Source organism: Procambarus clarkii, chromosome 43, assembly GCF_040958095.1.
Source record: "Procambarus clarkii isolate CNS0578487 chromosome 43, FALCON_Pclarkii_2.0, whole genome shotgun sequence".
Taxonomy (NCBI): Eukaryota; Metazoa; Arthropoda; class Malacostraca; order Decapoda; family Cambaridae; genus Procambarus; species Procambarus clarkii.
The window spans coordinates 6,970,535-6,986,373 of NC_091192.1; the positions used below are offsets into that span (position 1 = coordinate 6,970,535).

The window sequence follows — 15,839 nt, forward strand, 5'->3', positions numbered from 1 at the left end:
TATATTAGAGCCTGAGTGTGATAATGACTGGGTATAATGTTCAAATATCAGTGATTCAATGCTGTTCACGATGTTCACAGCGCTAGCCACAGCACCACAGCATTATTTCGTTCATCTAGGAATCTTCAAATGATTTTTTAGGTTCCTTTTCAAAATATACGTGTGGTCAATTATTCATTTACAGGAATTAGTAACCAGGATTGTGATAATAGCAGGATTGTGGTTATAATTAGCGTTGTCCGTAGTATTGTGGAAGGAGGAATTTAGATGAGGGAGGGAGTGCGAGAATTGAGGTAACCTCATCGTGTGTGTGGCTGCCACTCTTGTTTTGCTCACCATACTAGCTTAGTGGTTCGCTATGGGCAACACATATGTACATGGGTATATATAGTGTAAGAACAGCAACAGGAGAATGTTGAGAGGAGCTATTTTGGTGAGGGAGGTGACGTAATCGTAGCGTCGTCTGCTGTGTGATTTTTCATGCAGTGTATGGTGGCCACTGTACTGTTTGGACACAATACCGGCTTACTTGCATAGTTCTGGTAAATAAAACATGTAGATAGGTATATAGAACATGTGTAATAAGAACTATAACAATATGGTGGGATGAGCAATGTTGGCGAGTAAGATGTTGGAGTGAGGGAGACTGGCTGCTCTCACTCGAGGTGTTCTGAATGTGTTCATGGCCAAATGCTCCTATTGGCCCATACGAGGCAGCTGCTATTGGCCCATACGGGAAAGCTGCTATTTGCCCATACAGGGCAGCTGCTATTGGCCCATACGAGGCAGCTGATATTGGCCCATACGAGGCAGCTGATATTGGCCCATACGAGGCAGCTGCTATTGGCCCATACGGGGCAGCTGCTATAGGCCCATACGAGGCAGCTGATATTGGCCCATGCGGGGCAGCTGCTATTGGCCCATACGAGGAAGCTGCTATTGGCCCATACGAGGCAGCTAATATTGGCCCATACGAGGCAGCTGATATTGGCCCATACGAGGCAGCTGCTATTGGCCCATACGAGGCAGTTGCTATTGGCCCATACGAGGCAGCTGATATTGGCCCATACGAGGCAGCTGCTATTGGCCCATACGGGGCAGCTGCTATTGGCCCATACGGGGCAGCTGCTATTGGCCCATACGGGGCAGCTGCTATTGGCCCATACGGGGCAGCTGCTATTGGCCCATACGAGGCAGATGCTATTGGCCCATATGAGACAGCTGATATTGGCCCATACGAGGCAGCTGATATTGGCCCATTCGTTTCAGCTGATATTGGCCCATACGAGGCAGCTGATATTGGCCCATACGAGGCAGCAGATATTGGCCCATACGAGGCAGCAGATATTGGCCCATACGAGGCAGCTGATATTGGCCCATACGGGGCAACTGCTATTGGCCCATACGAGGAAGCTGCTATTGGCCCATATGAGGCAGCTGATATTGGCCCATACGAGGCAGCTGCTATTGGCCCATACGAGGCAGTTGCTATTGGCCCATACGGGGCAGCTGCTATTGGCCCATACGGGGCAGCTGCTATGGGCCCATACGAAGCAGCTGCTATGGGCCCATACGAAGCAGCTGCTACGCGGTGTTCTGAATGTGTTGATGGTGAATGTATATAGTGTATAAATAGATTGTATATATACACAAATTAGCATGATACATAGTAAATATGTGCTGCATATGTGTACACAAGTTTCATGCACGTAACACAGTGTCTACGGACAGTACGGATGTTGTACTGTGATATTATAGTGTACGTGTTCATTATACATTGGATTGGCACATAAAAACAATGAAAATGTATTTGGAAAGGTGCGCAAAAAAAGAACGAAAATATATTCGCGGCAACTCGCGTGCCCCCCGAGCGCCCCACCGCCCCCGAGAGCTTACGGCACGGGCGCACGGGGAATGATGACGTCACGCCCCAACTTTCGGACCCCATAGCAGCCAAAGTAAGTACAATTTCGACTTTTTTTTTACATACCCATACTGAGGGAAGGGTTTTTGACACTTTAAAAAGAAAAAAGAAATTTTTGCAGAGAATTTACTTCCTGCGCACTGCGGGGGTGTCACATTTGGAGGCAACGCAGTTAAGGGGTTAACACCATTTGTATGGTGATCAGGTGGCTTCGTTGATGGTGTCCCGCCTGAGAGCTTTGTCTCGTCGACAGTATGAATTTTCCTTGCGGTCTTCCCACCTATTTTCTCTCTATTCGTAGGTTGTCTTCAAGTTCTGATCAGTTTGTCTTGTCCTCTCTATCTTGGCTTTTTCAGGAGTGTCATTTGATGCCTAATACTGTCACCTCGTATTATGCGGCGCTGGCAGAGCCGCTCCAGCTTGCTTTCGCGTTGGATGTCACTTCTGCCCCATTCTGTAAGCTTTCTCATGCTTTGTTTCACCTCCGGCCTGCTCATGCACCTACTGAGCCGTCCTTGTCCTTGGACAGGGTGCTTTCCTATCTTTCCTCTCCTCGGTTTGTGGAGGCCCCCTTCGGTTCAAGATTGTTTTTCCAAGGCTCTGTTTCTGTTGGTAGTATTGGCCTCTGGGGGTCGGGTCGGTGAGCTCCATGCTCTCCTCCAGTGCAGGCGTTTCGGCTCTTTTGGTTCTGGTGGTCAGTTTGTTCAGTTTCTGCCTTCTTTTCTGGTGAAGACCTAGGCGGCTGCTTTCCAGAGGGGTCCTTGGGGTCATTGATGCTTGGTTGGTCGTGTGTCGTGTCCATATGTGGCTCTTCGCCGTTATCTGCGTGCTTTTGCGGCTGGGGATGGGCTTTGGGTTGATCCAGTTCCTCTTGTTCCCTGTTCCAGTGCTTGGGTCTCTCAGGTCGTCTGCAGGGTTATTAAGTCTGGTCAGCCTGCGGTCTATCCTCATGCCCCATGATGTTAGGAAGTTTCGTGCGTTGGCAATATGTCCTGGGTTGATATTCGGGCTCTGGGATTTTGGAGGTCAAACAGAGTCCTGGCTGCCTGTTATTTGGTTAACATTCCTGCTCCTGGGTGCCTATCTCCATTCGATTGCAGATGAGGAAAACCCCAACCACAAGGGGTTTTTCCAGAGCCAATGTTCCCTGAAACCTCTCTGAGGAGGGAGGCCAGGTTCTAGCTAGTGGTCCCAGGTAGGTTGAACTCAATAGACTAATGCCCCAGTCTAATATATCACATATTAGCCCAATAGCTCCAAGGAGCCTCCGGTGCTCACCCAGAAAATGGTGTTTCATTACATTCAGTGCTGGTTTTTAGAAAGAAATGTTTCAACTCTAATTTTTTTTTTCTAAGGTAGCCCATTGGTAGTTCCCTGAAGATGGCTGAGCTGGCTCACTGAGATGGCTTCCCACTACTGAGTCGCATAAGAGGGTTTGGTCTAACAGGGACCAGAGCCAGATCCTGGCTTCCCAGCTCTTTGCACCCTCATAGAGGTGCAAAGTGCTGCAGATTATTACAGTCTGCCTCACCAGGAGATCATCCAGAAAGTCAGCAAAGCAATACAGACCAACTGCAATGTACATGAAAACAAAGAACCAAATGACTCTACAAATGATTTATTCAAACAAATTATTCACTCAAAACTGGCTGGAACCTCCATAATACAAATGGCCACCACCATTTGATTCCATGTTGAAAGTCTTATTTCCAGAGGTTTCCATTATCATACCTTTTGTCTTGTGTAGTGGGTGGACCTCTTTCAGTTCCTTCTGTAGAATTCAGATGGATCTGGCATCTTTTGAGTTTGAGTCAGCTGTTACCTATTGGCTTTGATACGAGGTTTCTGGTTCATCCTGGTTGGCTGACAACCTTGAATGGTGGGAAGTGATTTCCATTCTTTAGGTGTTCTTAGGCAGTGCCCTCCCCAAGTTGCTCACTCCCACTTTCAGGAGGTGGTGACGGTTATACTTGGTCTGTCTCATGTGTCGACAGGCTTTGCTGGCCCAGTCTTTCGATTCAGCCTCATCCTTAACCATTTTTGTCTGCCTCTCCTTTTTCCTGAGGATGCTGTGTCACAGGTTATTTTGGTGACTTCAGTGGCTTTCTGGCCTCTTAGGTTTTGTTTGCAGGATCATAAAGGAATTTCTGTTCCCTTATGCTTGGAGGTCAGGGGTAGGGGCCCCTGACTGCTGACAGTTGGGGTAGAACTTTGTCAGAGCTGGCTTCTCGAGCCCTTGTACATCCTTTAGCTGTTACCTCTTCTACTTGTCATTGTGAAAGGATGGCTCCGGTCATGAGTATTTATGCTGACCTTTTTGCAATTTGCCCCTTTCATGGTGCTGTAAGGAAGGAGGGGGTGTCTGGTCCATTTTCCAGCTCTTGGTTCCATGATTTATGGGCATACCAGGTCATCTTCCATGGCCTTAAGTGGTATTGTTCTTTCCCTCAGCACCATGCAGTCTTTGTGATGTTTAGACTCACAATGTTAGGGGTGGCCAGGTTAGCCTCATCTCGTCAGTGGGTGTTCAGGTTGTTCCCAGTTCCCAAACGGGACTTGGCAGACTTACGGTACATTCTAGACCTTGACCGAACAGATTGGTGTGTGTGATATTGCAGGCAGGTTTCTGGACCTCAAAATTCCATACTTGAACATTCTTATTTATCCTAGGTTCCGGATGAATAGGTTCCGGACCAGGCTCTTCTAGCATGGTTTCCGAACCTGGACATTTTCCCGTGGCTCCACCTCTTTCAGCAGATCAGCTCAGTAATGTGCCTTGCCAGTTTAAGCTTCTTCACCGATCTACTTGTCTGTAGTTTCTGATGCAGTTTTATCACCATTAGTATGGTGCACAGACGGCTGAATTATTGTTGTCCCACGTGTGTTTTTTATTGCAACGACAATGTCCTTTGTTCTGATTGTTTCTTGATTGGCATCTTAAACCTAATACTGTTGCCTCTTATCATTCTTCCTTGGCGGAGCCAATTTTGTTGGCCTTCGACATTGATATTTCATTGGACAGAGAAATCACAATAATGTGATGTATCAATTAGAAAATGAATGAGAAAATTGGCTGGGAGTACCCAAGGCATAGGTTCGAATCCTTGTCATGGCTCATGCTGATTTTCTCATTGATATTTCTGCAGTGTTATTTCACAACTTGCCTCATGCTGTCTTTAATTTTCTTTTGGTTCATTCATGTCCTGAACCGTCTTGGTCTCTCAATAGGGTGTTAGTATTTCTTTCCTCTCCTCAGTTCACAATTGCCCCATTGGTCTGGGATATCTTATTTAAGCCACTCTTTATTTGGCCCCTAGCCTCAGATTGTTGGAATGAAAAGCTTCATGCTCACATTTAGAGCTGTGAGTTTTGTTCTTTTAGCCCTGGAGGATGGTTTCTTTGTTTGCAGCCTTCCCCTTCTTTTTCTAAAGGAATGAGACAGTTGGTTTCTAGAGAGGGTCCCTTTGAGATTGATGTTTGGTTTGTCCAGCTGGGGGTGCATTATTTGTTGTTCCATCATGGTAATTTGTTACTACTTGTGCACCACCCACTCTGCTTTAGTGTACACCCTGTTTATTGACCCATTTTCCTTGGTTCCTCATTCCAAGGCACGGTTGTCCCAAATTGTTCGCAGTGTCATTACATCTATCCAGCTTGTGGCTGACACTTGGGCATGATAATTGCAAGTTCAAGGCTTTGGCTGCTGTATTCATTAACTTGGTATGGGCTGCTTTTCTGGGGGGAGCCCCTACGGCTCCCTGGAGCTTATCGGGCTAATGTGTGTTATGTTAGACCGGGACATTAGCTATGGAGTTCAGACCTACCAGGGACCAGCGCCAGAACCTGGCCCCTTCAGAGAGGTTTCAGGGAGCAATGGCCCTGGAAAACCCCATATGGTTGGGGGTTTTCCTTATCTGCCATCGACCGGGGTTAGGCACCCAGAAAGTTAGGCGTAACAAAACAAACCCCACATGGTAAAAAACTACAACAAAAACCGAACAGAGAGGTAGAAAACTCCCTACAATCCCAAGGAAAACAATCAAACAATCAATTTTACTGCCGCGCCGGTCGTCCGCGCAGCCCTCCCCTCCCCGGGAGGGGGAGGGGGGGGGGCCCCGGACCTCACCGCGCCGGCTGCCGTAAGTTCGCAAGCTAGTGTCAACCGGGATAGACGCTTCTCTGGCCTCAAATTCCTTGGCGGTGTTTGCCTCATGTGGCGTTCTCTGCTGTTGTTGTGGTGTGCGGTGGCCAGGAGTACTTCATCAGTGCCGGGGCTGCATGCGTCTAGGGCTTCCTTCCCTAGGCGCCCTGTGAGTACTGCCCTTGCGTGTCAGGGTTATCTTCTCTGGGGCGTTCGGGAACCGCTCCCGTAGAGGTTTTTGCTGCTCAGCATTTGCCTCGCCCTTGGGGCCAGCTGGGGCTTGGGGCCCTTGTTTGGCCTTGGGTAGGGAGTGGTTTTGTGCTGGTTAGGGCGTCAAGGTGTTGCGCGGCCTGCCACCTAAGCGGCGACCGGTTCCTGTTGCTCTGGGGACAGTGTACTTTTGCGGGGTTTTTCTTTTGTTTTGTTTTTGGTTGCCTGGTGGAGGTGCTGCCTCGTGGGCCCATAGTTCCCCTGGTATTGTTTTGGTGGTCCTCTGCTAGGCCCCCGTGCTTGTACACGTCCCAGGGGTTTTCAGTATTATCATTTACCCGTGTTTTGTTTGGGTTTCTTAACCGGTTAGCAACACCTTGCCCGGGCTTCCCGTAGTTGCTACCCTACGGGCCCTGGAAACCCCTGTCGGGGCTCGGGGACCCATGGAGGCGTCTCCCGAGTTCCAGCCTGCCTTGTGCGGGTTTGAAGGTTGCAGTGTGCCCTTGTCTCAGGGTGACAGTCACCTGTTTTGCCTCCGTCATGCTGCCTGTTGGGTCAATGACACCTTTGACCCGGAGTCTTGCGAGTCCTGTTCTCTGCTTGTGCTCAGGTTTTACTCTGAGGATGTTCCTATTAGAGTACAGGCAGCATCAGCGTTGCATGTTAGATTTAGGTTATTGCAACGCGCTAGGTCGGTTTCCCGCCTGGATGCCCCGAGGCTGCCCCGTTTTGGCTTTAGGGACCCTGACCTGGGGGCGTTGATTGCTATGGCTTTGACTCCTACGCCCTCTGGTCCTTCCCCTGTGGTTCTTCCTGCACCACCCCCCCTGTGTCCGGCTCCGAAACGTATGCGGCTTTCGGCCTTGGCACAGGATTTAGTTGGTGGAGAGACTCGGGCTGCTTCGGGGGCTGCCCCATCCAGGTCGGGGACGGAGGCATTTGAGCCGGTTCCTCCTGCCGAGGCTTCTGGGTCCCACCAGCAGGCCCCCTTGTCTGCCTTTCCCTTGGACTCTACCTTTTCTTCAGGGGTAGAGGGTTTGGAGGACGGCTCTGCCCCGGGTCCCGACGTAAGGGATCCTGGGGCTGGGGAGGAGTCGGCCTGGGGGCCTTGGGCCCCCTGTGACCCCGCTTGGGTGCTTTTGCCTTCCCCACGGGGTTTATTGTTGCAGGGGGAGGGGTTTTCTTATCCTCCCTCCCTGTATGAGTATGATTTGGGTTCGGCTCCTCCCCGTGTTCGGTTCCGGGCGCCTTTGGGTACCTCGGCTCCGTCTTTACAGGGGTTTGCTACTTCCCGTCTCTCCGCGAAGGTGGCTCGGGAAGCTCTTGCTGCATACCTCTTGCGAGACCCGGGTTATGCCTCCCCAATGGATCCGTCCTCGTTTGAGTTCGGTTCTTCTTCCCGTTTTTGGGTACGTTTGGAGGTTCCGGGGTCTTCCTGGCTAGCAGACTGCCCTTTCTTTTCGTTGGGGGCGTGGCATGGGTTCTGTCAGACCCGCACGCTTGATTGGCGCGAGACTGCTACTTTTATGCAGGTTTACCTGGGGGGCGAGTTTGAGCACCTTAATGCGTGCTTATTCGCTCCTGTGCTTTCTCGGGATGTTGGCCTTTTCCAGCTTCACGTGCAGGTTCCTCAGCTTTCGGCTTCATTGGTTGCGGAGGAGTTGCGCTCCCGTGGGCATTTGGCTTCGGTCTTGCGTTTCTTTTCCCTTCTCGAGCTCTCTTCTGCTTGGCTCGAGGAGGATGTGGGAGCGTTGGCTGAAGGGCCTTCGTCCGGGGCGCTTTCTTCGGCAGCTAGGGCGTCGGCTGCACTGTTGAAGCTCTTTGCGCCCATCCTGAAGGAAGCGGTGTCTCTGTTTTTTGCTTCTCGCCTCGCGTGCCGTCAGGCTGTGCTCGCCCTCTCTTTGGATTCCGCTTGGGCCCTGGCTCTTAGGTTTTCGTCTCCTTTTTGTCCGTTGCTGTTTGCAGAGTCTGCAGTGTCCCAGTTTCTGCATGCGGCTTCGGCTAGTTGTCGTCCTATGGCGGACTTGTTGATTCTCCGGAGCAGTCGTTCTCGGCAGTTTCGGAGGGGTCGTGCCAGGGTTTCGGTTTCCGCTGGTCGAGGTGGGCCTTTGGTGCCGGTTTCTGAGCCGTTGTTCCCTTTGGGGCCAGCGTCGTCTGGGCGGCGCAGTGTTCGCCCTGTTCGACGGTTGGGTTCTCGTGCGGGGCGTCGGCCCTTTCGCAGTTTGCCCCGTTGACGGGGCGATGGGGGGGGAGGCTCGCTCTGTTTGCACACGCTTGGTCCCACGATTTGTGGGCCTTTTCGGTCGTGTCATCCGGCCTGCGGTGGCGTTGGGCGACTCGTCCTCCTTTGGGGGGTTCGGGGCTAACAGGGCAGGTCTCTTCTCCTGCACTTCGTCAAGTCATCTTGGAGTTGGTGCACTTGGGCGTGGTCGAACCGACTACGTCCCTCAGGTGGGTTTCCCGCCTGTTTCCAGTGCCGAAACGGGACTGTGCGGATCTGAGGTTCATTCTGGACTTGTCCCGTCTGAACCCCTGGATTCCTTGCCCCTCCTTTCGGATGACTACTCTGTCTCAGGTCCGGCTTCTGTTGGAGCCGGGTGCCTGGATGGTGTCCCTGGACCTAAAGGACGCGTATTGGCACGTTCCTATTCATCCGGGGTTCAGGGACTGGTTAGGCTTCATGGTAGGGCGTCACGCTTACCGTTTTTGATGCCTACCTTTTGGCCTGAATCTGGCACCTCGCGTTTTCACGCGTCTGACCCGAGTTGTGGTGACCCGTCTGCGTCTTCTAGGGATTCGGGTTTTGGCCTACCTCGACGACTGGCTGGTGTGGGCTCCCAGTCGGTCAGCTTGTCTGCTCGCCAGGGATTTGGTTCTTTCCCAGCTCGCCAGGTTCGGGTTCCTGGTGAACTGGAGGAAGCCCCATCTGGTTCCGTCCCAGGTTCGGACCTGGCTGGGTCTTGTTTGGGATTCTCGGACCGCTTCCTTGTCTCTACCTCCGGTGGCGTTGCGGCGGCTGCGGGACCGCCGTTTGCTGTTTCTGAGAGGGTCCCGGGTCACTCGGCGGTTGCTCGAGCGGTTGTGCGGGAGTCTGAACTTCGCCATGCTAGTCTACCCGCCGGGTCGGGTTTGGCTTCGGCGTCTGTTTTGGTTCCTTCGGGGACGTCCTTTCCGCCTCTCTCGCGATCGTTGGGTTCGCCCTCCGGGGGTCTTATGTCGGTTGCTGCGTCACCGTCTTCCTCTTCGGATTTTTCGGGGTTCGGTGCCTTGGCGCCTTCCCGAGCCCTCGCTCGATGTGTTCACGGACGCGTCGTCTCTCGGCTGGGGCTTTGTGACCAGTGCTCACCAGGCCGGCCAGGGACGGTGGGGTCCGTCCTTCCATCGGGCTCACAGCACGGTTCGGGAGTTCGTGGCTGTCTGGTTCGCGCTTCGGAGGGTTCGGGTCGCTCGGGGATCGACCATTCGCCTCCATTCGGACTGTTCTCCGGTGGTTCATTGCCTGAACCGCGGGGGTTCTCTTCGGTCCTTGGCTCTTTGGGGTTGGTCCCTTCGAGTGGTTCGTCTGCTGGATTCTCGGGGTTTGGCTCTCCGTGCGGTTCACGTCCGGGGAGTGTCCAACGTTCTGGCGGACGGTCTGTCTCGCTTCCTTCCCCTGTCCACGGAATGGACGGTCGACGACGACTCGTTTCGTTGGATCTGCCAGACGTACGGTCTCCCAGATGTGGACCTCTTCGCTTCGGCGTGGTCCCGGCGTCTCCCTCTGTATGTGACGCCCTTCCCCGACTGCGAGGCGTTCGCGGTGGATGCTTTTCGGCAGGACTGGTCGAGGTGGGGTTACCTGTACCTTTTTCCTCCGGTCCAGCTGTTGCTTCGGGTTCTGGTTCGGTTAGAGACATTCCCGGGGAGAGTAGTCCTCGTGGCCCCTTGGTGGCCGGCCCAGCCTTGGTTTCCGGTGCTTCTGGCTCGGTGCCCGAACCCGGGACGTTTCCCGCGGCTCCGCATCTTTCAGCAGGTCGGCCCGATCCGGTACGGGGCTGGTTCGACCTTCTCCTCTGCTCTTTGCGTCTGGTCTTTTTGACGCGGGTGTATCACCATTTCTATGGTGATCAGGTGGCTTCTTTGATGGTGTCCCACCTGAGAGCTTCGTCTAGGCGACAGTATGAAGTTTCCTGGCGTTCCTTTCGCCATTTTCTGGCTCTTCGTAGGTTGTCTTTTCTCTCGGATCGGGTTGTTTTGTCCTTCCTTACTTGGCTTTTTCAGGACCGTCATTTGATGCCTAATACTGTCGCCTCGTATCGTGCGGCGCTGGCGGAGCCGCTCCAGCTCGCTTTCGGGGTGGGCGTCACATCTGCCCCGTTTCGTAAGCTTTCCCGTGCTATGTTTCACCTCCGGCCTGCTCATGCGCCGCCTGAGCCGTCCTGGTCCTTGGACAGGGTGCTCTCCTATCTTTCCTCTCCTCGGTTTGTGGTGGCCCCTTCGGTTCCTGATTGTTTTTCCAAGGCTTTGTTTTTGTTGGCATTGGCCTCTGGGGGCCGGGTAGGGGAGCTTCATGCTCTCCTCCGGCGCAGGGGTTACTGCTCTTTTGGTCCTGGGGGTAGGTTTGTCCGTTTGCAGCCTTCTCCGTCCTTTCTGGCAAAGAACGAGACGGCTGCTTTCCGGAGGGGGTCCGTGGGTCATTGATGCTTGGTTGGTTCGGCCGGGGGTGCATCATGTGTTGTGTCCTGTTGCTGCACTTCGCCGTTACCTGCGCGCTTCGGCCGGAGTGGCTGGGGATGCGCTTTGGGTTGATCCGGTTTCCCTCGTTCCCTGTTCCAGGGCTCGGGTCTCCCAGGTTGTCCGCAGGGTTATTAAATCTAGCCAGCCTGCGGTCTATCCTCGCGCCCATGACGTTAGGAAGTTTGCGGCTTTGGCTGCCGTGTTTGGTAATATGTCTTGGGCTCATATTCGGGCGCGTGGATTTTGGAAGTCGAACAGGGTCCTGGCCGCCCGTTATTTGGTGAATGTCCCTGCTCCTCGTCGTTCTTGTGTTGCTTTGGGTCACAGGTTGCAGCCAGTTGTCTCGACTTCGAGTTGAGGAGTTTGTGGCCACCGCCTCCCGGGTAAGTCCCATTTTCCTTCTCTTTGGGTATGTAGCTCCAGGGAGCCGTAGGGGCTCCCCCCAGAAAACCAGCGTTGAATGTAATGAAACGCCATTTTCTGGGTGAGCCCCGGAGGCTCCCTGGTTACCCTCCCTCCCATCCGGTCGGCTGGATTTTTCGCGTTGGTTGAAGCCTAGTTTCCGAACTGACGGCAGCCGGCGCGGTGAGGTCCGGGGCCCCCCCCCTCCCCCTCCCGGGGAGGGGAGGGCTGCGCGGACGACCGGCGCGGCAGTAAAATGGATTGTTTGATTGTTTTCCTTGGGATTGTAGGGAGTTTTCTACCTCTCTGTTCGGTTTTTGTTGTAGTTTTTTACCATGTGGGGTTTGTTTTGTTACGCCTACCTTTCTGGGTGCCTAACCCCGGTCGATGGCAGATAAGGAAAACCCCCAACCATATGGGGTTTTCCAGGGCCATTGCTCTCTGAAACCTCTCTGAAGGGGCCAGGTTCTGGCGCTGGTCCCTGGTAGGTCTGAACTCCATAGCTAATGTCCCGGTCTAACATAACACACATTAGCCCGATAAGCTCCAGGGAGCCTCCGGGGCTCACCCAGAAAATGGCGTTTCATTACATTCAACGCTGGTTTTTTGGGCCTGGGGGGTTTGGGAGGTCATTCTGTGTCCTGGATGCTCATATAATTGCTATTCTCCTCATCTCTGGTAAGTCTGATGATTTCTGTCTTCTCTTTTAGATAGCATCATGAAACCACCAGAGGGTCTAATAGAAAACCAGCAATGAATTAAATAAAATGCCTCTTTCTGATAGAGCCTCAGTGGCTCCCTGATTTCCTCCCTACCAGATGTGTCGGTTCCATGAGTGAGCTCTGCACTGACTCATGGCTGGGGCACGAACCTGGAACTCCCAGGGTGCCACAGGTTGACAACCATTTGCTCTACAAGGTTCGAGCTAGTTTTAAGTGAATCATTTGTATTTGTAGAGTTGCCTGGCTGTTTCTGTGCTTTGTTTTATGTGAACCCTGCAGTTTATATTGCTTTGCTTCCTTTCAGGTTGTTTTCTTAGTGTGGGTGATTGTAATAACCACTGTGGTTGTGGTTTTGGTGCTTGGTAGGTCAAACAGGATTTGTGGCTGATATGACTCAGTAGAAGGAAGCCATGTCAACTTCAGGGAGCCACCGAGCTCTACCAGAAGAGATGTTTCATTACATTCAATGCTTTTTTCTTTTTCAGACACTTTCTTCAAGAGATAGGAAAAAAATGCAAAGTGCCATTAAAGCAAGAAGGCGGGAAAATGAAAAATTGTTAAAATTTATGCAGTCTGCATCATGCATGGATCATTTGTGGAAAATATTCAATGGAGAGAAGTCTTGTGAACGGCATGCTTTATATCAAGACGAAATTACAAGAAGAACACTTCTATGGTCAGGCATTGGACCATTTCAGTTAGATCAAGATGATGATCAGGTAATGTGTCCAGGGATTATTCATGCCTTTGGTATGATTATTGAAAGGTGCTGTTTGTGTCAAATAGTTAAGCTATCTTCACCTGATTTGATTTTCTTAATACAGGGGTACTTCGGTTTAAGAGTTTAATCCGTTCCTGGAGACAGCTCATAACCCGAAGCTAATTTCCCCATAATGGGAAATGAATTAATCCGTTCCTGACTACCTAAAAACCTCACTTCAAACTAAATTTTATACCTAATTCATCAAATCTACACTACAAAACTGTGTTCAAGTTATTACTTACCCTTGCTGATGACTGCTGTTGGTGCATGGAAGGTGGTGAGGAGGTGGGAGGAGGAGAGGTGTTACTGTTTGGAAGGGGAGTCCCCATCCATTATAACATCAGGCAGTGAGGACTTCTCTGGGATACACTCTCTGGCACGTTTTGCCTGCATACCACTAGGACCTGCTTGTGGCTCACTGCGTGCTTGTCTTACTAAGAATCTGTCTAAAGACACTTATTTTTCCTTACATTTTAACACTTGTCTGTAGTAAGACATCACATTGTCATTTAAAAAGTCAATGCAACAGCCTGCTACAGCTTTATCTGGGTGAGTTTCTGGGGGGAGCCCCTACGGCTCCCATGAGCTTACTAGGCTGATATGCTAATGTCAGACTTTGGCATCAGTCATGTGTATGGAGTTCTTGTGGGCCTACCGGGATTCACGAACCAGAACCTGGCCCCCTCTAGAGAGACAAGGGGAGTAATGGCCTGTAGAACCCCCCGTGTGATTGGAAGCATTCTATGTCTGCCATCGACCGGGTTAGGCACCCAGAAAGCTAGACATCCCAAAACAAACCCCTATTCTGGTGAAAATTGCAACCAAAGACCGAACGAGAGGATAGAACTCCCCAAACGAAAACGAGCAAACTAGTATGACGTCACCCGTCATTGCACTGCTGTCTGTGCAGTTCCCCCCCTCCCTGGGAGGGGGAAGGGGTAGCTCCAGACCCACCACGCTGACGACCCTAGGTGCCTTGTAAGTACTGCCCTTGGAGCTTAGAGTTACCTTCCACAAGTTCCTCGGGGTCTGCCTCTGTGTGTCCGTTTTACTGCTCGGTTTTTCGGCCGCCCTTTGGGTACTTGGGTGTTTTGTCTCCCTCGTTTACCTTAGGGTAAGAGGCAGTTTTTGCACTGGTTGGGGTGCAGGGTGCAGCGCAGCTAGTTGTCACCTATCACAGCAGCCGGCTCTGTTCCTTGGGGTACGTTGTCCTCTTGCAGGGGTTTTGTTTTTCTTTTTGTTCTTGCCTAGGTGGGGGGTTCTTTCCTACTTGCCACTGGTGTTTGGCCTCATCCTGATACTTAGTGGTGCCCTCTGCTTGGTTCCCATGAGTGTACACGTTCCTGAGGTTCAGCTATAGTCTGTTTGGTTGGTAGTTTTTGGGCGCCGGTTAGCAGTACCCTGCCTGGGTTTACCTGGGTGCGAGTCCTCTTACAGTAAACGCTCAGGACCCTGGGAATTCCCTAGGGACGCATGGGTCCAATGGATGTGACCCCAGGGTCCACCCTTGCTTCGTGCAAGTTTGAGGGTTGTTCGGTTCCCTTGTCTCAGGGCGACCTTCACTGTTTTTGCCTCCATCATGCAGCCTGTTGGGTCGGTGACACTTTTGACCCCGAGTCCTGTGAGTACTGCTGCTTGCTGGTGACTCAATTTACCCAATCTGTGGATGATCATCTTCGGGTATAGGCTGCGCAGGCGTTGCATTCTAGGTTTCGTTTGTTGCAACACGCTAGGTTAGTTGCTCACTCTGATGCCCCGCGGCTTCCCCATTTTGCTTATAGGGACCCGGACTTGGGGGTGGGGGTCGCCTCGACCCTGGTTCAGTCCGCACCTCCTAGTGCTTCCCCTTCTGTTGTTCGTTCTGGTCCCCCTCCCCTGCTTCTGGCCCCGAAACGTCTAAGGGTTTCGGAGCTGGAGCTGGGGTTAGTTGGTTTTGAGACTCGGGCAGCATCGGGGGATGCCCCTTCCGGTGTGGCGACAGAGGCATTCGAGTCTCCTTCCCCGGCCGAAGCCTCAGGGTCTGACCAGTGGGCCTCATTCTATCCAGCTTCTACGGCTGCGCCAGCCTTGTCTGGTGGGGTCGGTGCTTTGGGGAGGACTCGGCCCCGGGTCCTGCGGAGGAGGACCCTGGGGCTGGGGAGGGGCTGGCTTGGGGGCTTTGGGCTCCGCTGGACCCCGCCTGGGTTTTTCTGCCCTCTGAGTGGAGCTTACTGTTACAAGGAGTGGGGCTTTTCTTTTCCCCTCTCTGCGTACGAGTTGGACTTGGTGTCTGTCCCTCCCCTGGTTCGGTTCCGTGTTCCCCCAGGTGCTTCGGTTCCGTCTTTCCGGAGGTTTTCGGCTTATCGCATCCAACCTGCTGCGGTGCGGGCGGCCCTTGCAGCAAACCTCCTGTGTGACCAGGATTATGCCTCAGCAATGGATCCCTCGGCTTTCAGGTTTGGGATTTTGTTCGCTTTCTGGCTCCGTTACGAGGTTCCGGAGTCTTCCTGGCTGGTGGACTGTCCTGTCTTTGCTTTGGAGGCTTGGCACTCCTGCCATTCCTGCATGTTTGAGTGGAGGGAGGCTTCTACGGTACTTCATGTTTTCCCTGGGGGGGGTGATCTTGAGCACCTCAATGAGTGCTTGTTTGCTCCTGCCCTTCCCCGGGATGTTGGTGTCATTCAGCTCCATGTGCAGGTCCTCCTCCATTCGGCAGTGCAGGTCGCGGAGGACTTGTGCGCTCGGGGCCTTTTGGTTGCGGCCTTGCGCTTCTTTTCCCTCCTGGAGTTGTCCTCGGACTGGCTCACGGCAGATGTGGGGGTGCTTGGGGCTGTTCCTGGGTCTGGTGCCTTAACCTCGGCGGCTCGCTCGTCGGCTGCCTTGCTGAAACTTTTCGCACCGATCTTGCAGGATGCGGTTGCTCAGTTTTATGCTTCCCGGCTCGCGTGTCAGCAGATGGTGCTTGCCTCCTCTATGGAATTC

General features: G+C 52.6%; 1 protein-coding gene across 5 annotated transcripts in view; it reads left to right on the plus strand.

Annotated features, from left to right (window-relative positions):
- LOC123755734 (uncharacterized) overlaps nucleotides 1-15,839 on the plus strand; it is a 318,192-nt gene that overhangs the window by 260,278 nt on the left and 42,075 nt on the right. For all 5 annotated transcript variants that reach the window (XM_045738480.2, XM_069300013.1, XM_069300014.1 and 2 more), the window contains one exon: nucleotides 12,601-12,834. In XM_045738480.2, the coding sequence (XP_045594436.2) occupies nucleotides 12,601-12,834 (234 nt within the window). The remainder of the gene's footprint in view (nucleotides 1-12,600; nucleotides 12,835-15,839) is intronic.